This window comes from Podarcis erhardii (genome assembly GCF_964252035.2).
Source record: "Podarcis erhardii genome assembly, chromosome: 5".
NCBI lineage: Eukaryota > Metazoa > Chordata > Lepidosauria > Squamata > Lacertidae > Podarcis > Podarcis erhardii.
In genome coordinates this window covers 35,821,082-35,848,272 of record NC_138509.1, presented here as the reverse complement: position 1 = coordinate 35,848,272, position 27,191 = coordinate 35,821,082, and the positions used below count along the sequence as shown (strand labels likewise).

Genomic DNA, 27,191 nt, shown 5'->3' with positions numbered 1-27,191 from the left:
TGGTTTCCTGTTCCTTTGTTCCTTTGTTGTTCAGTTGCTCTCTGCTTTCATAGAGAAAGGATGTATTTTTCTTTGCTGTCTGCGTAGTGAGAAATAAAACTCTTTAGCCATGTAGCCATAAATCTCATCACTTCCGCATGCTGCTTTGATTCTCTGCTGGATGGGAATGTGCCTGAGGCCTCATCAAAGGCTCAGGTCGTTAATTATCATCAGGGGCGATTCCGGAGGAAAATGAGCTTTATCAGCTTGGCCGAGCAGAGATCTCGACACCGGCCCCCTGCTGAAAAAGTTTGCTGATCCCTGTTCTAGGAGATATAATGAATGTAGAAGGGGACTTTAAAAGGATGGTTTTTGTGTTTTTTTACTTGAGGAAGTATGCTAGTGACAATGATGATGTATCCTATTAATTGTGAACAATTATCACTAGGCAACTTACAGTATTCATGAATGCTTCAGGATCCACAGCTTTCTTTTTTCTCACTTGTTCTTTTGAATGTGCAAGTCCTTGGGACAGGCATATAAAAACGATAAATGGCCACATCCTGCTCCTAGGTAACAATAAGAGCATAGATTCATGAATAGTGGTGCTCTGTATTAGTCAGTTGGTACTGAGAAGAATGATTCTAGTGGGTACAGAAATCCTTTTAAAGGCCCTGAGAATGAAAGACACATTGGAGGAAATGCAAATAGCACCTACTGGTATAGTCACTATGCTTGTGTCCCTGTAATATACTCAGATCTGAGTATGGGCTTTTGCATATATTTATTTAAAATATGTATAAATTGGTGTTCCTCCAAAGGATCCCACAGGAGGCAGCACAGATGACTTGTTCTCAAAACAGAATTGCAAGTTAATACTGATGTCCATACCTGTGGAAATGAACCCATAAAATAGTAAACTTCTTGCCACAGTACAGAAATCCAAGCTATTCAGTCATGCTTTGATTTCAGTGGACCTAAAAAGTGACTTATTTCCTGTAGATCCAACTTATAAATACACACCTTAGAATAGATTTCTATGCTCAAGCTATACATAAACACACATCACATTCTGTTCTAAGCTGTTATTAAGGTTATTCTGAATCCAAAGCACATGCCATTCTAAAGCCCTTCTCATTCTTTTCTCACATTACTTTAAAGATGAATAAGGGGGGGGGACAAGTTATAACATTTCTCAATTTGTTTATCTCAGTTTGTTCATCTTGAAACTTCACACAAGCATTCATCTCCACATGTGGCCCCATGCAGCTCTAAAACAAATAAAATAAAGTTGTCACACTAACCTTTCGCAGAAGTCACTTGCTCTGCTGAAAAGTTCAAATACTTTGATGATGGACATTCTTGGCTCCTCTTTTATACCAGAAACATAAGGTAAAGAAGATAGATAAGTGACGCCAGTCACATACGACCTTTTCCTTGTAATCATTAGCTGCATGGGCAGTGAACATCCCCTTAGCTACCACTTACCTGTAACCTGAGGAATGTCTTTTGCTTGACAGTTATCTCTGCTATTGTACATTACAAGGGAAATAGTCTGTGTCATAAGACTCGTAGCATGTAATCCAGAGATAAAGGATCATTGCTAAAAGATCTGAAAGGCCCAAAGGATTCTGTTGTCGGAAGGCATCTGAAACACATTCCCATTTATGTTTGGAGTCAAAGAAAGGCTGTATATCAGTTTTGATAATTTGGCTAAGATGCCCTGATGAGTTTCAGGGAAATATATCAATTATCACGATTGCTTGGCTAGCATATAAGGACACAAAAAGAGCTTGCTGGACCAGGCTGCTGGTCCTTCTACTCTAGCATCCTGTTCTCACAGTGGCCATCCAGATGCTTGTCAGAAGCCTGCAAACAGGACATAGGCACAACTGTACTCTGCCCACCTGAGATTTCCAGTTACCGAAGGCACTTTTTATCATATGTGGTGGACACGTAAAGTAGTAAAAGAATTTTGGGAAATGATATCTAACGAATTGAAAAAAAAAAATTAAAATAGGGGTCGGCAAACTACAGCCCATGGGCTGGATCAGGACCCCCACCTGGGTCCTAAATCTGGCTTGTTCCACAAAGCCGGAACTCGCCACAAAGCTGGGATGGCGACAGGAGAAAGAGGCCAAGTGGCGGTGGTTCTGCCAATCAAATGCCGCATTTATGGATTATGCCAAATTGTCAAAAAATGACCAGAAGAATCAGAAATCAGGAAGACCAAAATTTTAATACATAACCAAAATACATAATTTATCTTAAAAACCATTGTAAACAGCTAGAATCATTAGTAGGATTGGAATAACACCTGTAGTTTATTGTTGAATTTGCATATAATGGAGATGATAGTTGCTGATAGCTTTCAAATGCAAAGCAAAAGTGGGGAGAATCTAAGCTCACTCTATGGATTAAAGCAAACTACAGTTCAATGATCTTTATGAATTGAGGAAAGTCTCTTTATCTTTAAGAAATGACTTGAATGTTTCAAGGAATTTAGCTTGAAATGTGATGTATCCAAATGCCTTGGCTCCCAAAGAGGTGCAGGTTCAAGCCAGTTTTGTTCTCTCTAGGGAATATGAATTCTAATGGCAAAGAATACATTGTTAAAAGAAATAGATAAGTCTATATAGATATGTCTACAGGCATATTATTCTCACTTAGACCTGGAACATTCCCTCTTGGAAGTAGTTTGCCCTGACAAGCCTCCATTGTCTTCTAAGGCTTGAATTAAGCTCTCCTTGAATTTCTCACTGACACAACCCCCCCCCCCCAAATTCCTATTGCAATTTCTTTATGAAGAACAAGCAACTCTAGTGACAAGGTTGTGCTTGACTCATGACAGTTTTATTTTATAGTGTGTCAATGAATCTTGATTGCTGTTTTTAGCATTGAAACTTTTGGATAAGACATGGAAAATTGGAATGTCCGCTGATATCACCTGACCTTTGCCAAACAAACGACAGTTGTACCTCGGAAGTTGAACAGGATCTGTTCCAGAAGTCCTTTTGACTTCCAAAATGTTTGGAAACTAAGGCGCGACTTCCAATTGGAATGTCCGTGTTGGACATTCGGGTTACAAAGAATGTTTGCAAACTGGAACACTCACTTTTGTGGCGTTCGGGAGCCAAAATGTTTGAGTTGCAAGGCATTCGACTTCCAATTTGTTTTGCTATTATCTTTCATACCTCATATGATGTTTTGTTTTGAAATCTTTAAGATAATGCTTCAGTTTTCCTGTTGATTACATTGCTTTGAATGTATCCTTTTTGTTCAATTTTCTTCAGTAATGTTTTATTATGGATTGTTTTGTTTGATGTTTTAATGTGTTGCAAATGGCTCTGAGATTTTTTTTCTGAAAAATATAAAGTGGTATAGAAATGAAATGAAAATTTAAAAAGAATTATATGAAAGAAATAAAATACTTAAGCTTCTTAATGAAAAGGTAGTCATCACAATTTGTTAGCTCCTAAGGTGTATTCTAAACTTCTAGTAAGATTTTAAAAAACACTTTGGACCAAAATAAGAGGCAAACTTCAGTGCCATTTTTGTTCATTTAGAAAAATGAAAGACAGGAGAATGACTTAAGGAAGCTGGTTTTTGTGATCTTTAGTACTGAAAAATGCCTGTCAGGATTGAGACTGTGTTGTATTTTGGGGGAGAATTAGAACTGTATGGGTTTCAATTGTTACCCCACTTAGAGCAGTGTTTCCCAACCGGTGTTCCGCGGCACACTACTGTGCCGCGAGACGTTGCCTAGTATGCCGTGGGAGGGAGGCGGGCGAGTCGCACGGCGTCTCGGCGTCGGGCGGCAGCGAGCCCAGGAAGCGGCCCAGCCGGCCGGGGTCGCCCGCCTGCAGCAGCGCCTCGCACCCGCACGAGACCTGCTCCGCCGAGAAGCGGGCGAGCGCGGAGGATCGGGCGCGGCGGAGGCCAGCCCCGCGCTTGGAGAGGACGCAGCAGCCGTCGCCAAACCCGATCCTCCTCCTCCTGCTCCGCCGCCGTCCTCTGGCTCTCGGCCGGGAGGAGCCTGCGGCAACGGGGCGGGCGCCGAAGTTGGCAGAAGTTGGCGCGCCTCCTCGGCAGCGCCTTCGTCCTCCTCCTCCTGCCTCTGCTCTCCTCCGGCGGCGGGGGCGCGCCGCCCTCCCCGGCCGGGGGGCTCGGCGGGGCCCGCGGGGAAGGAGGCCATGTTCGCGGCGCGCGGGATCGCGGCCCCCCTCACCCGCCTCCGGCCCGCTCCCCTCCCCCTGCGCGCTGCCCTAGCCGTGCGGGTCTCCTCCCCCTGCGCCGCCGTCCCCTTTCCACATCCTAGGAGCCGCGGTCCGCCTACCGCCCCCGGGCCGCGGCGCGGCTCCCAGCCCGGGCTGGCCTCCGCCTCCTGGGACGCGCGCCCACCCCCGCGGCGCCCCAAACTTCGGAGCAACTCTCCAGACGCTTCTCCCCCGCCTCGGTCTCCCTCCTTTCCATTTCTCTTCCCCCCTTCCTTCCCTCTTTCTTTCTCTTTCTCTCCCACCCGCCTTTCCTTCTATTAACTTTCCTTTCCCCTCCCTTCGTCCTTCCTACTTTTACTCCTGGGCTCCTCCCCCCTTTGCGCAGCCACAAATCAATCTCTCTCTCTTTTTTCCCCTCTCTCTCTTCTTTGCTCAGACGCAAAAAAGCGCCGCTTTTTGGAAATCCGGACTGCTGTCCCCGCTGAAACGATACTTTAAAAAAGGTAGAACCCACTGGCTCTTATTTCTGTTTAAAGCAGTAGATCCCGAACTCTTTTGGCCCACTGCCCCCTTGGTTCCACATCCCCCAGTGTCCCCTATGCTTACTCTATAGAAAGCATTACAGGGGTTAACGCGGCTCGCTAAGGAAGATATTAATAGAATTCTGCATTTGGGGGGAGACCCTAACAGTCATCTACCATTACCTTCTATGCTGTTACTATTTTTTTATTTTTTTTTACATAAGTAAAAAGTGACCTTTCCCCATCTGGCATGGTGGTGTGCCTCGAGATTTTTTTCATGACACAAGTGTGCCTTTGCCCAAAAAAGGTTGGGAAACACTGACTTAGAGTAACAGTTAAAAGTAGACCTGTTGTGATGGCCTATGACATAGATCAATTACTGGCTGGCCCTTGCTAGCTTGTTATACAGTATTTGTCTTTTTCGGCCATCCTCCATTTTCTCCTGCCCCCCCCCCACTTTTGAAAGTAGGGTTGCCATATTTTAGAAAGTGAAAATCCAGATATGAAAGTTGTTGAGCTCCCACCCACCCCTGAGATGGGTTGCCATACCTCCAGAGTTTCCCATACATCTCAGGGATTTATGGCCAGACACTATTTCCGATGGCCAAATCCCAGCTATGTCCAGGACCTATGGCAACCCTATGAAAATAAATATTTTATTATTGGTCACAGAAATTGCTGGTGTGCCTAGAAGTTTAGAACCAATCTGTATTCAGTTGAAGCAAACTCCCACTATGAGTCACAGTATGGCAGCTTGTATTCTTCCAGCCCATCAGGCTTCAGTGAGACTTCCTCCAGCACTCATGCTTTATATGGTCATAGTTCCAGACATAGCTGACGAACACATTGGCAGTTATCACCTTTTCTTCACATCAATGTACTTCTTGACAAATCTGTTATAGTCTCCCCAGACAAATATAACAAGCCCAACTGGGGTGCCATCTCGCATTGCTAACCAGGTTGGCAACTGTCCCACTTTTATATCCAGCAGCCTCATATCTTTTACTGCAACAGGTTGGTTTGCCATCTTGAAGCTGCTGGTATCCCTCTCCCTCATGTTCTTTTCAATCATAGTGAGTTGAAGGTTCGTTGTTGCAGATGGTCCTCAAAATGTGTAATATCACTCTTCAAAGCTCACCAAAGCACACTGAAATGTCCAGAATACTATGTTGTACTGTTGAAGCACTCAAAGGAAACAACTGTTGACCATTTGCGCTAAATTAGATTTCAAACGAGTCCATCAGAGGATGTGGGTGGGTGCACGGAGCCTTTAAAATGTATGTTTTAAAGAAAAGAAAAGTAAGTAAAAACCTCCAGCTATAATATTTCTCCCTGAATTTGATGCAGGTATGTTTATCCCTTTGAGGACATGAAAGATGCCAAATGTCAGAAAGATATATTTAATGGGAAATAGAAATCACCCTAGGGTGGGTTTTTTTTTGGGGGGGGTGATCTTGAAGACTGGGGACACTGGAGTGAGGTGCCCATGGGTAATACGCCTGCCAACGTTCAGACAACGTTCAGTCCAGGAGCTATTGTAGTATGTAATTTTATTTTGTTATAAAAAGATAGAAAGTCACAGTTTTTTCTTCACTGCCCCTCTGTTCCTGGATGTTGTGGGTAATGTGACCAATTTTGTAGATGTGCTAATAGATAAAACTCCCCTTGCTATCCCTAGGAGAGCTCTAGAATCAACTATTTGTAGTAGTGATGGTCAAGATAGCAACAAGGTTTGTATTTCTGTGAAGGCTGCCCAGTGCCTACTCATTCCCTACCCTGAAGTTCAAAGTATAAGGAGTCACTTCTGGAACAAAATTCAATGTTTATTTAATTACATTCTCTGAAGGTTTAAAGCATGATGATTTCAACTGTGAGACACAAAACTAAAGTTTAAGACATAACCTTTTCGCAGATAATTTTACGCTCTTTTCTAAACCGAGTCTCAGGGAGACTTTGCTCACCTAGAATGGCTGTCACTGTTCCTTACCAGAAACACCCACTCAATATCTTCTATTTAGTTTTACTCTCAGGGAATCAAAACTGAATTGCCCCGCCTAGTGCATCCCACTCAGATAGTCCAGGCCTTAACTGCCCACCCTGGCAGCCACATTCATTCAGCACCATACATTTTAAACACTCTGGAAGTGTAGTATGCAGGGAATCAGTTGTGTGGTGAGGTGGTAATTCTTTTATCACATTTGTATCCTGGCCTTTTTCCTGGGGTCTGATGCAGCAAGACAATTCTTATATTCTTAATCATGTGGTTAAGGATACACAAACCAGTGGTGAGGAAACTGATAACACTTAAAATAAAATAAAAAGCACTCTTAAAACACTAAGTCATGAATTACTCCAAATAATTCTGGGAACTGTAGTTTATTAAGGATGCAGAGAGCTGTTAGAAGACCACTATTCCCTTCAGAGAGCTATAAGTAGAGGGATGATTGTTAAACCACTCTGAAATTGTAGCTCTGTGAGTTCCCAGGAAGTCATGACTGTGAAAGTGGTATAAGAGTGCTTTAAACATATGTCAATGGACTTTTAAATACTGTGGATTTCAGTGGCCTACATGGCTGTCAATGCAAGTATAGTGTTTGTTGTGGACTGGTGTAAAAGGAAAGAAATGAAATCTATCATAGGAATGTATTACTTTACAGAGACATTCTCATGGAATCATAGAATTGTAGAGCTGGAATGCAGGAATCTCAGCTAAAGCAACCATGACTCAGCTAAGGCATCCCATCTCAGCTAAAGCATCTCATCAACTTAATGATTTTGTAGTACATGAGCTCAGGGGCACTGAGGCCCCAGATGAAATCCCAGTGGTTCCAGTATGTCATATTTTTGTGGTAAACTAGGTTAGTGATACGAGGAAGTAAGACGGCTACATCTCTGGGGCTTGCAATCAGGTCATTTCCGCCAGTCCACAGTGCAGTTGGCACAGTCATGTCCTCTATTTTATACAAAGGGGGAAAGCTCTGGAAAGTAAATGACAACGAATCATTATTTTTTTTAAAAAAATGTTGTTAGTGACAGCATCTTTACACAATTCAGACCAACTGTGGACAGTCCACAGGCTTGTATAGATGGGTGATTTTTCCTTCTTTCTACCTAGAACACTTATAGTCTGCTAACATGATTTAAATATGGTTGGGTAGATCCTCTGCGGTTCTCCACAGATTTGCTCCTGGTTTTTCAAAGTTTTGCACTACAAGCCCAGGAACTGTAGGCACTGATTTAGTGCTTTCTGGAGTTTGTATTTTTTTGTATTCTATCTTATTTCTTTTTAGCTTGTTGTACACTACTTTGATGGCCTCAGCCCATGAAGTGGCCTACACATTTACAAAACAAACAAACAATGGAGCAGGGGGCAGGGAGAACCCAAGGCAACCTGACTGACAATTGGAAGCTTCCCTGAAAGAGCTACACTCTCTGTAATTCATCACACAGATAACATGATGATGTGGGAAGAAGATGGGAGTTCTCCCCACATTTCTTTGCTGCCAATGCCATTGTTCCTGCAAGGAAAGTGGGGAGTGGTTTGGGTGGTGGGAATGGCTTTGAGGACCCTCCAACTATTTGCTGCTTGGTCTGAGGAAAAGGAGATTGGGAGCCAGGAGATTCACACCACATTTAAGGAGGTGGAAAAGAACCTGCTTTGAATGCAGAAGGTCCCATATTAAATCCCTGGCAGGGGTACGAGAAATCCCTGGAGACAAGCTGGACACATCTAGGCTCCTCCTCCAGATTTTGTCAAATGTGTGGTCTGAGGTTGGATCTAATGTACATAGCCATGTTCCACTCACCCACCACACATTCTCTGAGCATGTGGAGGCAAACACTTGATGAGATCACATTCACATTAACTGTGAACTAGTGTGGTATACTGGTTAGATTGTTAATTAGTACTTGGAGATCCATGTTTACATTCCCCCTTAACCATGAAGTTCACTGACTGACCCTGGATCAATCACAATCATTCTAGACTACCTCACAGGGTTGTTATGTGGATAAAATGAGGGGACAATGACCCATTGCAGCTTGAACTGCATGGATGAATGGTGGGAGGTACATAGGGCTACAATACCTCCCGGAATTGGACTGTCAAAATGGGGTCTGGGCAAATTTTCACCGAATTGGCACAATGTATGGGAAAACCTAGATGTATGGCAACAAGGGCATTTTTAAAAAGAAAAATATGTTTAAAAAATCCAATCCCCCCCCCAAAAAAAACTCAACAACTTTGACAAAAAACAAAACAAAACCCAACTTTGTCCTGATTTGGAAATATGTCGATATATATCGATATATGTTGATATATATATATAAGCTTGTGTCACCAAATCACTTTTGCAAATCCATGTTAAGAACATCAGAAAATTAGACGAATTCTAAACTCTTATATTGACACTGATGAGAACTCCAAGCAGTTAATATCAACTGGGTTGTGCTGATAGTCAGAACCATTGTAAATGCATGTCCTTATTGCAGATTTCTATTTTCACCATATTTACTGAACAAAAATTGTTCGCTCTTACCTGGTTATATCTTGCCTGATTCTCATTCCCGTAGTCAAAATATCTGAATAATCCTGAATCTCTTATCTATCAAAATAATAGGAAAGCCATAGCATTGGATATTAGCATTAGATATTATGTGATACATATTACAAATAATAAAATTACTATTTTTGATCCAACCTATTCTTTTCTGTAAAATCCTTGTTTGACTAATTATGAACGTTGCGTGTTCCTTTTGGAATTTATCTCTATGGCAGTAAATATCCCTTGGGGTAAAATATATTTTATGTGAGGAATCCCTTTCTGAAATGATGGGATTTGCAGAACACTTGGTGTTCATGTGCCCATTTTTTCATAAGACGAAAAGAGCTCCCTACTCTGCCTAAATAAACAAAACTAGGTTTTAGCCATGTCAGTTCAGAAAGCTCATATTAGAACAATAGCACCAACTTAAATTGGCTTAAAAAATTGTCCAGTAGCACCATAGAGACCAACTAAGTTTGTTCTGGGTATAAGCTTTTGTGTGCATGCACACTTCTTCAGATACACTGAAAAAGAAGTCACTGGACCACTGTTTCAGATGTATCTGAAGAAGTGTGCATACACACAAAAGCTTATACCCAGAACAAACTTAGTTGGTCTCTAAGGTGCTACTGGACAGGCTTTTTTATTTATTTTGACTGTGTCAGACCAACAGGGCTACCTAACTGAATCTTAAATTGGCTTAATTATTGTAGTGGCTTCCCAGGGAAAGTTAAGTACACTAATAGTTGCAGGATTCTTTGGTGGAGGCTCAGAAAGTTTGTAATTTTTGAGTGAGCATATAAGCATGGAACTCTCTTGACCATCACAGCTGCTAAAAAGTATACAACACTCTACCTGTTTCCAGTGTACAATAGATTTAGCTGATGTTCCATCCATAAAGCGAGCTCCATACACATCCATTCGACTCTGCAAGAAAAGTTTGGAAAATAAACAACAATCTGAAAAATCAGTGAAATTAAAACAAAAAAACCCCCAGAAACTCCCCTACAAGTAAAGGCTATTTTGTTTAGAAAAGGGATGAGGAAAATACTATATAATTGTAAATGGGATGAAAAGAGTGCATTTGTATGGGGGGGGAGAGAGAGAGAAATTTCTCCCTTTCACATCAAAAGAACCTGAGGCCACCAAAGCTGGAAGATTCGGGAAAGTTCAAGCAAATAATTTTGTCACACAGTGTATATAGCTCAGCTGGGGAATTCACTTTTGCAAGATGTGATAGTGGTTTTGAAGTGGGTTGAGACAAATTCATAGATGATAGCTCTATCAGTGGCTATTAGTCATGAAGGCTCTGCAGTACCTCCAGTATCAGAGACAATATCTTTCTGAATAGCAGCTGCTGGGAGACAGGAATGGGGTAACTGAGGTTGTGCTCAGGCTCCGCTTGTGTATTTCCTGTAGGAATTTGATTGGCCACTATGAAAACAGGATGCTGGACGCCATAGGCCTTTGGTTTCCAATGTTTCTTGAACGTGGGTCCCCAGCTGTTGTTGGACTACAACTCCCATCATCCCTGGCCACTGGTCTTGCTATCTAGGGATGATGGGAGTTGTAGTCCAGCAATGCTAGGGGACCCAAATATGAGAAACCCAGGGCTTTTCTTATGTTGCTAAATTCCAGCTTTTTAGTAGCAACAATTGTTAAGGCAACAAGGTGCATTAAAGATGATGCTTTGAGATGAGTTGGCCACATCCTGCTTATCGCTCGGCAGGCAGTGCATGCATTCTGTCTTTAAGGTCATAGGCTGGACAGAACCAACATTCTAAAATTCTTCAGGAGACATGTCTCCGATGCCAGCTGCACCCTAACTTTAAAGCAGTATCACATCACTTAAAACAGGCATGGCTTCCCACAAAGAATCCTGGGGGCTGTAGTTTGATAGGGGTGCTGAAAGTTGTTTGGTGACTCCTATAATTCCCCTCACAGGCTCTTATTATTTCTCACACACTGATTGTTAACCACTCTGAGGGAAGCCATGACTAAACATGACTAAGTGGTAAGTTGCTGTATAGTGCAGATGGAGACTCACTTTCTGGCACCTAAACCCATTTTCCTGGGAGTAAGTCCCATTCAACTCTATAAGAATTGTTTCTGACTAGACATATATAGGAATGTGCTGTTATAGTGCAACCATAGGCCTATCTACTCACAAGTAAGCCATATTCTGTTCAATGAGAATTATTTAAAGTTTGTACAAGATTCCCATCTTATTCTGAGTCTTCATTTTTTTGCAGGGCTTTTTGCACCCTTTGGGTGCCCAGCTTTTGTTGCAAAAATGAAGTTTTGTGAAGATTCAGAACATGTAGCAAACCAATAATAGTAGCAAACTACTATGTTTTCTTTACACATCTACACACCATATTTAGATTTGTTGCATTAAATCCACCTGTTGAGAATATGAGTTGAGCACAGAATTGCTGCATCAATGTAATGCTGCACAATTTCTTGAAAAAGTCTGCCACGGGTCTGCGAAACAGTACAAATTCTCCTCTGACAAAGTAGCTCTGGGAAGATACAAAAGGTGTTACAATTTAACCTTAAAAAAATATTTGCAGGATTAGCTATGTTCCTCTAGAATTATTTTGTGGCTGGTTGCAGCTTCTTAAAGCAGGCTTCTTCAACGTTGGCCCTCCAGATGTTTTTGGCTTACAACTCCCATGATCCCTAGCTAGCAAGACCAGTGGTCAGGGATGATGGGAATTGTAGTCTCAAAACATCTGGAGGGCCGAGTTTGAGGAAGCCTGTCTTAAAGGTTTCAGTTGGAGAGTGGGAACAGAGACCCATATGCTGATCGTACCCTCAGTGCAGGTGCCAGGTGTACCTGGTCCACCTTCCTGTGGGAAAGTCTGAAAGGGATTTAGAAGGGCATCCAGCTGGTCATACTTACAAGCCTCTTCTCAATCAGGAACAATGATAACACCCAGTTCCAATTAGAGGGAGGCTTGTAACCATGCTCCACCAAATCTATTCATAAGACCCCTTCAGATCTTCCAACTCAGGTGGAATCTCGACACATACAAATGTGTCTCTGAAAATGCTTTAGAAATATATTGAATCTGCCATAAGCTCAACATCACCACTTAGTGTCACAGCTGTATAATGCACTTAAAATGATATATTTGCAGCTGGATAGCTGAGTCCTCAGTGTAGGAAGGTTGGAGTGCGAATTAGTGAATCTGTTGATTCTATTTCTCTCAGTTTTTCATATTCCACTCTTAAGTCCAATTCTCCACATTTCTAAATCAGTTTGCATTTTTTTTAGGCACAAGTCTACTTGAAATTTCTTCAGTGTGAATTTTTTTCTAATATATACATTTTTGGTACATTTTTGCCTAGCACACACATTTTTGCAAATAAATTTCCCCTAATATAACCATTTTTGTCTGCTATTTTTGCTAACATGTGGATTGATATACACATTTAACCCTAGTATATGCATTTTTGTATTCATAACCTGCCTGGAGAACCAAATTTTAGAGATGCGTCACTTTTGAATGGCAGCTGAGCTTCTTTTTGTGTGCATTGTGCAAATGAGGTAGGTTCTCCTACAGTGCAAACTGATTTTTTAAACAACAACAACAACAACAACAACAACAACAACAATGTATTCCTAGTTGGATGTGGACCAAAAACACAAAGTACACATGCATTTCTCCCCTAGATTGAAATATTTAATTCTTAGGGCTTTTTTCTTTGTTTATTCTCTTTATGTTGTTCAGCACTGTAAGAGCAATCCACAGCTCACTGAAATGTATAATAAAGCCTGTGTTGGTTCTTCAAAACTTTTTTTTTAAAAAAACACACCGCATAGGTTGTATTTCTTATATTTCTAAACAGCCCTTCATCCAGTACGCTCTCAGAGCAACACTACAGTTATGTAAAATGTGAACCTGTTATATAGAATCATACAGTTTATAGAATTTTTCTTTTATAGCATTATCTCTATGAGGGTGACAGGTACAATTGTCTATCTTAGTTATGAAGTTAAGGGAAAGGTTACTCTTAAATTCCTGCTGGCCTCGTATTTTTTGATTTCCTGGTAACAAAATAGAGATTAATATGTACCTTGGATGAGTAGTCAGGAAGTAGGAAGGAAAATTTGGAAGCAGGGCTTGTCACATGCTTAAGAGAAATCACAGGAGCCAAGGCGGTAAATAGTTTGATTTTTTGAGACAGCTCTGGTATGGCTGAAAATGCTATGAAGCCTAAGGAGAAAAACACAGTGAGCATTTAGGACTGCTCATAGTACGAAATTCATTTGCCAATTTACCAAAGGCCTACTAGACTCTAAAGCAGAGATGGGGATTCTGTGGCCCTCCTGATATGGCTGGACCACAACTCCCACTATCGCTGTTCATTTGCCATGCTGGCTGGGGCTGATGGGAGTTGGAGTCCAAGCACATCTGTAGGGCCACAGGTTCCGTATATCTGCCCTATGTGATCAATGGATCGCAAATTGAGGCTAAGCAATAGATCTGCCATGAGTGGCAAAACCTGACGATCTCCCCTCTCTACTTATCAAGTTAAAACCTGTTGCCAGTAAAGTAAGGCAGTGTTTCCCAACCTTTTTTGGGCAAAGGCACACTTGTTTCATGAAAAAAATCTCGAGGCACACCACCATTAGAAAATGTTTAAAAAATTAACTCTGTGCCTATATTGACTATATATAAAGTAACTCTCTTTAATAGGAATCAAATAAACACAAAGAAAGTATTTTATAATTACTTTATTATGAAATAGTAAGTACCGTATTTTTCGTCCCATAGGACGCTCCGTCCCATAGGACGCACCTACTTTTTTGAGGGGGGAAATAAAGGAAAAATTTTTTTCCTTTATTTCCCCCCCAAAAAACTAGGTCGGGGAACAGTGGGATGGCGGTGCTGCGCCTCCCCGCTGTCCCCCGAGCTTGTGGGGCTGGCCCATGTCTGCCTGGCGCGAGGGGCGCTCTGCTTCAGGGCGCCCCGCGCGTCCGGCGGCAGGCTACAGTCCGCAGCATGGGGAACCCTCTGTTTCAGGGCGCCCCATGCGCCCCCCGGGTGCGCAAGGCTTGCCAACACGAGCGCGGAGCACGGGGCGTCCTCCGAAGGGCGCCCCGTGCTCCGCGCTGCCAGCTGCCGCCCGCAAGCCTTGCGCTCCTGGGGGGAGATCCCCCGGGTGCGCAAGGCTGGCCAACACCAGCGCGGAGCACGGGGCGTCCTCCGAAGGGTGCCCCGTGCTCCGCGCTGCAAGCTGCCGCCCGCAAGCCTTGCGCTCCCGGGGGGAGATCCCCCGGGTGCGCAAGGCTGGCCAACACCAGCGCGGAGCACGGGGCGTCCTCTGGAGGGCGCCCCGTGCTCCGCGCTGCAGGCTGCTGCCCGCAAGCCTTGCGCTCCCGGGGGGAGATCCCCCGGTGCGCAAGACTTGCCAACACCAGCGCGGAGCACGGGGTGGCCTCCGAAGGGCGCCCCGTGCTCCGCGCTGCCAGCTGACGCCCGCAAGCCTTGCACTCCCGGGGAGAGATCCCCCGGGTGCGCAAGGCTTGCGGACACCTGCGTGGAGCACGGGGCGTCCTCCGGAGGGCGCCCCGTGCTCCGCGCTGCAGGCTGCTGCCCGCAAGCCTTGCGCTCCCGGGGGGAGATCCCCCGGGTGCGCAAGGCTTGCGGACACCTGCGTGGAGCACGGGGCGTCCTCCGGAGGGCGCCCCGTGCTCCGCGCTGCCAGCTGACGCCCGCAAGCCTTGCGCTCCCGGGGGGAGATCCCCCGGGTGCGCAAGGCTTGCGGACACCTGCGTGGAGCACGGGGCGTCCTCCGGAGGGCGCCCCGTGCTCCGCGCTGCAGGCTGCTGCCCGCAAGCCTTGCGCTCCCGGGGGGAGATCCCCCGGGTGCGCAAGGCTTGCGGACACCTGCGTGGAGCACGGGGCGTCCTCCGGAGGGCGCCCCGTGCTCCGCGCTGCAGGCTGCTGCCCGCAAGACTTGCGCTCCCGGGGGGAGATCCCCCGGGTGCGCAAGGCTTGCGGACACCAGCGCGGAGCACGGGGCGATGGGATGTGGGAGGGAGCTCGCTCCCCGCCCCGCATGTGCTCGCCGCCGCCGCCCCGCCTCTCGCCGCCCGACTCGCCCGCCTCCCTCCCACGGCACACCAGCCGACGTCCCGCGGCACACTAGTGTGCCGCGGAACACCGGTTGGGAAACACTGAAGTAAGGCAATTGAGGTTATTCTGTTATTCTTGTAATGATTTTCTCTTTTAAATTTAAACTGCTGATTGGAGGTGGGCAGAGGACCAGTTGAAACTGGGTGTGGGGTGCATCTGGCCTAAGGGCTGGCAATTTCTGGCCCATGGGCTGGTCAACAGGACACCTCACCACTTTCTCCACCCTTACAACTATCTTCTCATTTCCCCCCTGAAAACTCCTGTGTACCCTCACAGGGACATAGCATAGTCACAAAGGGAATGCAGGCCCATAGATACTGACTGGTTCACAATTCAGCACCAGTGTTGGGGCAAGGCTGACTCCCAACACAAAGGGATGAGCAGTATAAAGTCAAACTGGAATCTTTACAGCTGGCTCTAGGATCCAGAATAGCAGAACATTAACCAATTTTTTTTCTTAGAAAGAGAGAAAGAACAAGAGAGTCAAAAAACATGGGTTAGTCCACTTTAGCATACCAATGGTTGTGCCTTGAGAGTAGCCTACATAATACAGTTGCTTTTGCCCAGTTTTCTTCAGAATGAAGTTGATCATTGCTGGAAGGTCATACAGAGCCATTTCATGGAAACTGAAGGAAATATTTAAATGTTATGGCAAAATTAGTGAAACCTCTTCATCTGAACTCCCAGAGTTGCCTTCTGGAAGCTTTTGCTTGAAATGTGGGTGCAGAACCAGGTGATGGAGCCACCATCTCTATTCTCCACTTTAATTTTGTAGCGATGGCTTCCAGCAACAGAACATCACTAAACATCTCTCTCTCTCTCTCTCTCTCTCTCTCTCTCTCTCTCTCACACACACACACACATAAACATTTTTTCATTTCATACATGAATCTCATGAAGAACCATCACACATAAAAGCAGGCTGTAGGATGTGAAGATGCTCAGTGTGTGGACTTCTACTTCTTTCCACACATTCTGGAATTGTGCAGGTCACAGTACATATGCGGAAATTCAACATGCATAGAGATCTATAGCTTTTAGTTACCGTCCTGCTCAGTGTAACCACTCAGTGTATGATGAGGGAAGGGGGGGAATTTGATTCAGTTTGCATTGAAACCTAAATTTTTCAAATTCGCACTTTCTAAAACAAAATGACAACTGAAACACAGTCGTCCTTCGAAATTCATATTAATCCATATGTTGTGATGCCATCCTCCAACCAATCAAGAGTTTACAAAAATAAATATATTATGCAAACTGTGAATAAAAATGAGTGAAAATGACATGATAAAATGTGCGCACCAAAATATATCAAGAGAAATTTGCACTAAAGCACTGAAGAAGTTCCATGAAGACTTGTCAAGCAAAAGTTTTTCAAATTGATGCAGATATGTGGAGAACCAGATTTAAGTTTGGGGGGAAATGACAGACTGTGAGAACCAAAACCGACAGATCCTTCCATCCCTAACTAGGAGTAATAGGTTCACCCAGCCACAATGCCCCTTCCCCTCACATATGAATCAGGGGAAGGGGCATTGTGAAGAATAAAAATGTTGCCTTTTCAAAAGGCCACAAGGCTATTATAACAGCTAGATGACTGCAGACAGCAGAACCTTGCTTACACATATCTTGTTGTTAGGAGGCTTATAGATAGGGCTGTTTGCAGCCGTTATGCAATTTATCTGTACTCAGTTACACCCACTAGTGGTTGGGATGTGGCTTTATTGCTTGAGTCAATGTGTAAAAACATAAGAAACATGGACCAAATAAGGAGAAAGGTAAACAGGAGTAGTGGTTGTTGGAACTAGAGTAATGAGAGATGTCAACAAAGGTGGGGATTTTAGTATGTTAACTAGGTGGTCATGATAGGCTACAAACCTTGCATGTATCCAGCCAATGAGGAAACAAGGGAAACCTGTGCTTCAGGTATAAAGAATATAAACTTGCGCCTTGCCAATTTGGGGTGTGCCTACTTTGGACACCTGCTCTTGCAAGAATGTATTGTACTCAATAAACTCTTTGCTGCTTCACCAATTTTGTTCAGAATTTATTTTGAGGGTCTTGGGACCCACGTTTTACTTCTAACAGGCATCAGACATAGAAAATCACACATAGGGCTGTAGGATGCAAAAAAACCCTGCGTGTAGACTTCTGCTTTTTCTCACACATTCTGGAATCGTGCAGGGATCCAAAATTTTGTAGTCCCTATTTCAAAGGGTTATGTTTCTACAGTTCATTTCTTAGGATAGCTACATGCATAGAAGCCTATAGATTGTAGCCATAGTCTTGCTCAGAGCCAATCTATTGACATAAAGGGATATGAATAGGGATAGGGAGAAATTCAATTCAGTCTACATTTAAAGCTGAATTTATCAAATTTGTTGATATGAGAACCAAAACTCAGTCATCCTTAAAATTTTTGAGTGATTAAGTTCAGCAACCACTCAGTGTTTACAAAAATGTGTATATTCGGTAAAATTGTGCATAAAATGTATATTATTAGTGAAAATAACATTTAAAATGTACCATATTGGGAGATACTACTTGCAAAAATGTGTACATTAGTCAAAACTGCATACAAAAATGTGCTGATCTGGAGAAATTTGCACTAAAATGCTGAAGATCAGCAGAGATAATGTGTGAAATAATATTGTTTATTGCTGTTTATTCTACAGTTCAAAATACCTGAAATCCCAAAATTCATCTTGGTCAGTTGACAAATTCTGGTGTCTCCGAGACCACCTTGATCCTCTGTTGTTCCCCAGCCAAACATCATAGCCAGCATCCGCTAATATAAATCCAAAACTGTTGTTTGCCAGATTTTCAACCCAGAAGCTAGCTTCCGCAAATATCCCATGCTGCAGCAACACAACAGGCCTGGGACCTGGTTTAAAAAACAAACCATTATAACAAAGCAGGTGAGAATCTCTGTGCCATGATAACAAATATGTTTTTGACAAATATCCCTTGTTTATATTATTAGATTATAGTTTATATTACAGTACATTATCTCAGTATGTTTGTTAGGCTCTAGTCCCGGGGTCAGCAAGGTTTATCTTGCCTGGGTCGGATTGGTCCCATAGAGATCCCTTCGTGGGCTGGATCTCTCTCTCACGTGAGCGCATGCGCCTGTGATTTCCGGTATCTGTGCATGCGCAGATGCGATTTCCAGCACCACGGAAGCGAGTCCCCGTGCTGCGCTGCACTGGTTTAGAGCAGCATGTGAGCTGGTGGCTCGTGGGCCAGTCAAACGATCTCCGCGGGCCCCTTCCAGCCCATGGGCCTTAGGTTGGTGACCCCCGCTCTAGTCTCATTCAGTGGCATGGATCTGAACTTTGACTGTAGAGGAGGCTTGTCAACAAAGCCATATTCAAGAATTCAGAAAAATCTGTGGGCACTGAAACTGGGGAAGGGGAATAGGCAGGCACATGCCAAACCATGCTCCCAAGGCCCTGATATGAAGTGGACTTGTCCATCCCATCATTGATCTTCCTGGGAGGTCTGAAGGGAATTTATAAGGATGCTTTCTCAAGACATTTCCATGTGCTTCCATGAGGACATCAACATGTGATCCTGATAAGGCCGGGCTCTCATTTGAGGAGAGACTTTTTAGGGTGTTCAGTCTCTTTCTGACCTTCCTGCTCAATACAAGACAGTTGAGGAATGAAGCTGTTGTACCTGTCCCTTCACCCATCCAGTTTAAGGCTGTATATGCTCTTCTGAACACTTCAGTGGGGCTCCAGAGGGTCATGCAACAACCTTCTGGGCTGAGTCGCTTTGGGTCTTGACTGAGGGTCTGATATCTTTATGTAAAGCTCTAGTAATTACATAATTCTGCACTGTATTAAGGCTTTTAATATACAACTGTGATAGGCCAACAATTTGTTTTGAACTATAAATAAGGAAAAAATATTTTCAGATACCTCCAGGGGTAAGATTTTCTCTTCCAAAGGGAATTCGGTTTACTGTCAAATAATAGCCATCATCTGTTAAGACTTCATACTCTTCACTGGGATATCCTTTGTAGCGAATCACCTCACTCTAAAAGAAGAAGAAATAAACTCCTGAGATGTTTGAATTCAGAATGTTTTAATCTGTCACAGAGGAGCTAACAACTGTACATTGATAGTGTCAGTATATAGGTCAGTCACTATATGGCAATGGAAGCAGTTGTTTCTATGTGAAGTGAAGCCCTTCCTGTGTCTGCTCTGTGTTTGTTTAAAAGACACCATAAACAGATGTCACCACAAGTGTACATTCCATATATTTGCATACACCAATAGTTGAGCAGCACAATCATAGTGTTATTCACATGTAATGTTCAACAAGTTTACAACCTGAGTACAAAGCAGTTGAGCTGTGTAGACACTTTCAACAAGTGTAGACTCTGTCACACAAGACCCTTTCACTCTTTGCTTTAAAATTAGTTTGCAATAAGCTCCTGTTCAGTATGAAATGAAGCTGTACCAACACATCACCACCACCATCTAATTTCATTGCATTTGTATACTGTCTTTCTGCAAAGGCACCCAAAACAGTTTACTGTTTTAAAGTACTAAGACAAATGATAAAACATCTAAAAGCAGGGAGGAAGTCTGACTGGAGAAGGTTGTGATGTTGTCTGTGCCTGCCTCCTTCATACTCACTTACTCAACCTACACTCAGAATTGAGAAATGTTCCTGAACTGCTTTCAGTATTATGGAACAGCAGTCCTGGCTCTCACTCTTGGACACCATACTCAGATTCTCAGCCAGATTGTTACCAAACATTTAATCCCACAATTCACCACATAGATTATGTTACAATGAGTCCATTGTACAATGAGTCCATTAATGCTGAGCTCCAAGGAGCATGGGGTAGGTGTAAGCAAGGCTTTCTTTCTGCCGGAACTCACCAACTCAGTTCCGGCACCTCTCAGGTGGGCTCCATTGCCATTCTAAGGGAATGAGGGAGGTGTTTGTGCTGGTGTCCCATCCTTAGAGAAGGAGGCTCACTGTCTGATTCACACTCAGGCACATCCCCAGAGATGGGGAGTGTTTTGCTGGCAGAAGGAGTCACCTGGGTCAAATCAGCAGCCCTCCCTTGGTGCTTGGGACATCCAATAGTACTGAGGTGGGGCTTTCTCCCGCCAACCAGCATCCAGCACAGCACCTCACAGGCCACTGAGTCCCTCCCCAGGATCAAACTCCCCACTCTCATCCCATTCCTCCTCCCTGCTCTGGCCAGCTCTGCCAAGAAGTCTTTACATAATCTATGTGGTGAATTGTGGGATTAAATGTTTGGTAACAATCTGGCTGAGAATCTGAGTACCTCTGGTTACGTACTTAATTCATTCTGGAGGTCCGTTCTTAACTTGAAACTGTTCTTAACCTGAAGCACCACTTTAGCTAATGGGGCCTCCTGCTGCCACCGCACCGCACCGCCAGAGCACAATTTCTGTTCTCATCCTGAAGCAAAGTTCTTAACCCGAGGTACTATTTCTCAGTTAGCTGAGTCTGTAACCTGAACCGTATGTAACCTGAACCGTATGTAACCCGAGGTACCACTGTATTGGGTTCACTACACTAAGAGGCAGTGCTTTTTTTCTGGGGGAGATGCGGGGGGGACGCATACACCTAAACTTTCTGTTAATCTAAGTTTTGCCACATTGAGGGGCAGTATTTCAATATGAGTAGGAAAATAAGAGTACCACTAAACATTTTCAAAGAAAAAAAGCACTGCTAAGAGGGAAACAGAAAGTGCTGTTGTTCGTCTTTCCTTGCTGTTCTACATACTCCTCTGTATCACCAGAAATAAGTTTTGCATTTCCCCATGGCTTGTTTGTCATCACTCCCAATTGCATATCCCCACCCCATTAACCAATAGTTATGCTTTTGATGTTCCAGACCTGGGATTGCCAACACGGCGCCCCTGCAGATGTTATTGGGCTAGAACTCCCATTAGGTAAAGGTAAAGGGACCCCTGACCATTAGGTCCAGTCATGGCCGACTCTGGGGTTGTGGTGCTCATCTCGTTTTATTGGCCGAGGGAGCCGGCGTACAGCTTCCGGGTCATGTGGTCAGCATGACTAAGCCGCTTCTGGCAAACCAGAGCAGCACACGGAAACACCGTTTACCTTCCCGCCGGAGCGGTACCTATTTATCTACTTGCACTTTGATGTGCTTTCAAACTGCTAGGTGGGCAGGAGCTGGGACCGAGCAACAGGAGCTCACCCCGTCACGGGGATTTGAACTGCCGACCTTCTGATCGGCAAGTCCTAGGCTCTGTGGTTTAACCCACAGCGCCACCCGTGTCCCTTGGGCTAGAACTCCCATTAGGCCCTGATAAATGGTCATGCAGTCTGGGGCTCATGGGAACTGGAGCAGCATAACAGCAGCTTGAGGGCACCTTGTTGGCTACCCTTGTTCTAGACTGGAAGAAGGAAGACAGAAGGAACAAAAGCTGCTCTTCAGCTCCCTCAGATTTGAATTCTAGGCCCATCTCAGGCCTGCCACTGCCGTAAGATTTATAAAGGAGTACATAGCTTACAACATTCATGTGAACTTCAGGATTTGAACCTCTGCTCCCACTCAGTTCTTCTGCACTCCCAGTTGCTTGTATTAGACAAGCGATGGCAAGAAACCACCACATCTTCTTTCTATATATGAATTTTTAAAAAAAGAAAAAAGTGGGGTGGAAGAAGAGGAGGGGAAAAGTGGGGTATTCTACATCAATTACTTCATAAACAATGCAGACATAATATATACATTTTAATCAAATATTCCAGAATGTCTGAAATCCAAATTCAATACATGAGTAGCATACAAAAATAAACTATCAAACCTAATAGAAAACATAAAATTGTGTTAAATGCATGAAGTCCAAGCTGCATAAACCAAGTAAACTAATTGGGGAAGAAAAGAAGAGTTTTCAACCATGCCAGGGCTTGCTTTCCTTCTAGGAGAAGAGAATATCAGGGAACTGGGGCTGCATGCCAAAAACACCTGCTTGAGTCACAGCATGTTATACTCACAGGGGCAGATGAAAAAAAATCTTTCTCTACAAATCTTCATTCTGTTCTGTTTTTAAAATTCTGTTTTAAAAATTCCAGGCTACACTGTACCTTGCCTTCCCCCTTATTTTTTGCTTATCAATACCCCATGCCCCTCAAAATGCAGACAAATATATACAAAAAAGCCCAGAGTAAATGAAAATATTACCACTCAGAGTCCTCTTGCTGTGTTTAGGCAGGAACAGAATTTCCAAATGATGCCTCCTCCAACATTGCCAGCATTATCTATTACCATAGAAATTCCTTTTCCATGTTTCACAAGACATTTGTTTTTACAATTGCCAGTTCCTTCTAATCGGTTCTCTTTCTTCTTGATACCAAAGTATCTGCAGCATAGCAGTAATACTGTGGGCGGCTTCCTTAGTTATATGACTTCAATGGCACAACATTCTTGGTTAGTTCCATCGGGAACAGCTAATTAAAACTGGTGACCAGTGTAAAGGAAATAAATGCACGTGACTGATGATCTGTAGCAGTGCACTTGACCTGACCACTCACAATCACTGCAAAACACATGCACAGCTCTGTTTTGGAAATTGGGGCATTTTTTGCCCTGAGAATCTATTCTCCCTTAAATTACTAACAAGGGATATGATGCACAAATATGCAGAAAGAGTGGAATCAAGGTTATGGAAATGAATCCTGAATAGGCGACCCATGACTAAAGTGATGTACTTAATAAACCTTTTATTTTCATGCCTATGCCATTCATTTTAAAGCCACCCTACATTTTAGTGCACAGTTCCTTTTGCATTCCTGCATGTAGGCATGTGACATAAGATACCTGTGCTTCCTTCTAGGCTCCTATTTAATATAATAGGTTTATGGTACATTCATAGAGACAGCATCAATTAAATCAATTTCATCCTACCTGTATGAATGACTTTCTGGCAGCACCACTGTCATATGCGCGAGTGCCCAGGTCTGTAGGTTTAGCGCTGACCAGGAAAGGTGTTATGCTCAAATATTTTGGTTACTCCACCACTGCAGAGGCAACAAGGCCATTTTTTTCCCTCCATTGTAAATACATACCCTGTGACATTCTACAATTATATCCAGTGCCGCAGTTTCCATACTGTGTTCTCCTTCTGACTCCTCCTACGTACACACAGTAAAACATATACCACTCTCTGTGTTCCCCTTCTCACCTCTTAACTGTCATTACATATCACGGGATGCTCTTCATCATTTATAAACTCTTGCAAAAACTGTCCTAACTGGTTTCTGAACAAGATGTTTCAGTAGACTGACAAGATCCATGTGTGCAAGGGTATCTGTGTATGAGTGCCATTTGAAAGAATCTCATCCTAGATTCAGTTTAATCTCGCTTATTTGTGAGCAATGCAATCACTTTTGGATGGAGCCCCTCAGGGACCCAAGCCTCTTCTATTTCTACATAGTTCATTCATCAAATCCATTGGTTTTCATTTCATCACCAGCCGTATCCTGGTGACACCCAGCTTTACTTTTCTACCCTGGAGATCTTTATCTCCATCCAGTCTTGCGACTCTCGCTGCCTGCAACAACATTCCTGCTTGGATGGTCACCATTTAAAACTCAGCACAACAGAGAGCAAACTTCTCATCTCTCCTTCCAAATCCTCACCTCCTCATAGATGATGTGCTAACACAGAGATGCACTTTTTCACTGCTGGTGCCAGTGTTGTGGAATGCCCTCCCTGCTAAAATACAAGACGTCCAATCTGTGTTGGGTTTCTGCTGGCTTCTGAAAACACACCTGTTTAGGCAAGCATTCTCCTGCGCTGAACTCCTGGTGTGTTATTGTTTTTGTTTGTGTGCTTTTAATTATATATTTATTACTGTGCATTATAATTAAGGGTGCCTCAATGTCCCAGTGGATTGTTTGTTTTAATTATGCATTGATTTTATGATTGCAAACCACTTGCTAAATAAATAAATAAACTGCTGCCCATTTTCATTCATAGACAAGGGTCCCAATGTAACTTGTTGATAAGGCTCAAAGTCTGAATATTTTGATGGATCTTGCCTTCTTCTTCTTTTTTTTTTGGTTTCCATATTTCATCCATTACCAAATTGTGTGACAACTCTGCTTCACACGTTTGTGTGCACGTGTGCACAATCATTTACTTTTGACTACAGTAACCCCTTCCTCCTCTGCCCTCTTTCTCATTCCTTAGGCCTCTTCCTTGAATGTTACAACTAAAACCATCTGTGTCACATGACTCAGAGACCGTGACAGCCATTCTTTGTTCCTTACATGAACTTCCTGTTTGCTCATATTCCTGAGCCCTTTCCAGGCATTCCTATGACACATGAGACAGAGATGCCCCCAACATTGCCACAAGAGCAGATGCTACAGGGCAAGAGGGCAGGTAATATAGGAGCAAGAGTAAGGCAGCTGGAAGCTCACAAGTGAGAGGGAACATAGCTCATCGCAATCCTGGTTGAGCACATATCAGGATCCACATTGCCTCAGAAAAAATCCTGAGCCATAAAGGATTCTTTTATACTGCTATAGATTTGTTATTGCTTGAGCGCATGCCAGGGGCCAAATTGAATAAATAGAACAAACCTGAGCCCCAAAAGTGGACCTTACTGCCCATCTACAAATATCCCCTTTGGGGGCAAAGTGCTTGAGGCAGGGATGGCTGTGTAGCTTCAGCTGTACAGTGGAACCTTGGTTCTTAAACTTAATCCATTCTGGAAGTCCATTCAACTCTGAAACAATTTGAAAATTGAAAATTTGAAAAAGCCAAGGCATGGCTTCCAATTAACTGCAGGAGCTTCTTGCACTCAAGCAGAAGCCACATCAGACGTTCGGCTTCCAAAAAACATTTGACAACCAGAACACTTACTTCAGGGTTTTCGGTGTTCGGGAGCAGATTTGTTCGTCAACTAAGCTGTTCTAAACCAAGGTTCCACTGTACTTGCATGAAACAGACTACAGTGGTTCCCTGGTTTATGAACTTAATCTGTTCCTGAAATCCATTCTTAAAACAAATCTGTTCTTAAACCAATGAATGCTTTCCCTAATGAGGCCTCCCATCACCAGTGCCCTTCCACAGTTAGGCTTCCGTTTGTAGAGTGAGGTAAAGTTCGCAAACTGGAACACTACTTCCAATTTTGCAGATTTCATAAACTGAATAGTTTGTTAACAGGGCTGTTTGTAAACCGAGGTACCACTGTATCTTGACCCATTTCTAATTGACTTCAGATCTGATTTCGGTGCGAAAGCAGATTTCGCGTAATGAAAAGAAGCATCAATAAATTCAATGAACTCAAATCCATCACGGCAAAATATTGATTTATAGAGAATTCCCCATCAACTCCACAATTTTTTGGATAACCTGTGCTATTTTTCTAAAAGAAGAGGTTCTGGAACTTACCATGAATGTCTCCCTTGTTCTCTTAGAATGGCAATGTCTCCAGAATGGTGCCAGAATTGAGTTCCGGAAAGTTCTGGCTGGAAAAAAGCCCTGGGGCTAATCCACGTAGCCCTGTTCATCATCCATGCATTCTCTGAGTTTATGGAAGCAAACACTAGGTGGTCTCTCTCCGCCCCACAGTAGGCAGAACACACACTCCGAGCTGTTTAACCCTATAAGCTCAGGTTTTCCTCACAGGGGTCACATTCACTTTAACTGGTAATGCAGGTAAGTCCGAATTCTCAAGTGCAGGAAGACTTTTTAGAGCGTTCAACTGAATGTACTTTGAAGTCCTCTTCTGACCTTCTTGCTCAACCCAAGACAGTTGAGGAGTGGAGCATATGTGCTGCCCTTCACCCACCCAGTTTAAACCCATATTTGTTATTCTTAATGCTTTAATGGGGCTCTAGGTGTCAACCAATAACCTTCTGGGTCCAGTCGCTTCAAGCATGTATATAACTCTGTGCTGGCATAGCTATTATTATACCACCTTGACAGGCTAGGGATTTGTTTTGGACTTATTTTTGAAAAGAAATTATGAGAAACCTCCAACTGCAATACCTTTTCTTCCAGAGGGTATTCTGTTTATTGTCAAATAATAACCATCATCTGTTAACACTTCATACTCTTCACTGGGGTATCCTTTGTAGCAAATCACCTCACTCTGAAAGAACAGAAAACAGATATTTTAATTCATAATATTTTAATCTATCTGCTGGAGAGTAGACCTTTAAGCAGCCACTTTTAACAGTATGTTGGTAAGGTCATTATATGGTTTAGTCACTAGATGGCCCTGGAGATAGTTTTATCTGGGCGAAGTCAGGAATTTCCTGTGCCTCCTATGTTCTTGTTTAAACGGCACAATAAGGGTGTTCACACATTACATTCACAAATAATCTAGCTGTATATTCAAAGTGTTATTCACAGGTAATGTTCAATGAGCGTACAGTCTGTGTACACAGTAGTTGAACTGTAAATAGAAGTTAAGGACTTCTTCACACAAACACTTACAAATGTGAAAGAGACAGCTTTTACCTGTGTTCATTGTGTGAAGAAGCCTATGAATGATCTTGTATAGTTTTATCACTGGTGTACCATCTAAGCCATTTGCGTGGACAGGCGGAGTCCCCAGATCCCGTGCGTCCCCCCCGTCATGTGGAATAACAACTCAAGACAATGTGCTATGGGATTAAATTGGCCCCAACTTTATTAAATTTCAAATGTGGGTAGACCTTGGCTCAGGCATTGGGCGTTCTCCCTCCCCAGTCCCCAGCCGGGGACCTAGGGAGCTTCAGGGTTATCCAGTGTGTGGGGGGGGATGGG

General features: G+C 43.5%; 1 protein-coding gene across 1 annotated transcript in view; it reads right to left on the bottom strand.

The window, feature by feature from the left end:
• Positions 1-6,519: 6,519 nt before the first annotated feature.
• LOC309342765 (uncharacterized protein) overlaps positions 6,520-27,191 on the bottom strand; it is a 72,865-nt gene continuing 52,193 nt past the window's right edge. The window contains exons 23-33 of the mRNA XM_081863592.1: positions 26,430-26,532; positions 23,334-23,400; positions 21,940-22,048; positions 19,334-19,451; positions 18,096-18,297; positions 15,927-16,036; positions 13,345-13,484; positions 11,637-11,783; positions 10,117-10,188; positions 9,256-9,321; positions 6,520-7,695 (exon numbers count right to left, since the gene is read on the bottom strand). Coding sequence (XP_081719718.1) covers positions 7,462-7,695; positions 9,256-9,321; positions 10,117-10,188; positions 11,637-11,783; positions 13,345-13,484; positions 15,927-16,036; positions 18,096-18,297; positions 19,334-19,451; positions 21,940-22,048; positions 23,334-23,400; positions 26,430-26,532 — 1,368 coding nt within the window. The 3' untranslated portion in view covers positions 6,520-7,461. The remainder of the gene's footprint in view (positions 7,696-9,255; positions 9,322-10,116; positions 10,189-11,636; positions 11,784-13,344; positions 13,485-15,926; positions 16,037-18,095; positions 18,298-19,333; positions 19,452-21,939; positions 22,049-23,333; positions 23,401-26,429; positions 26,533-27,191) is intronic.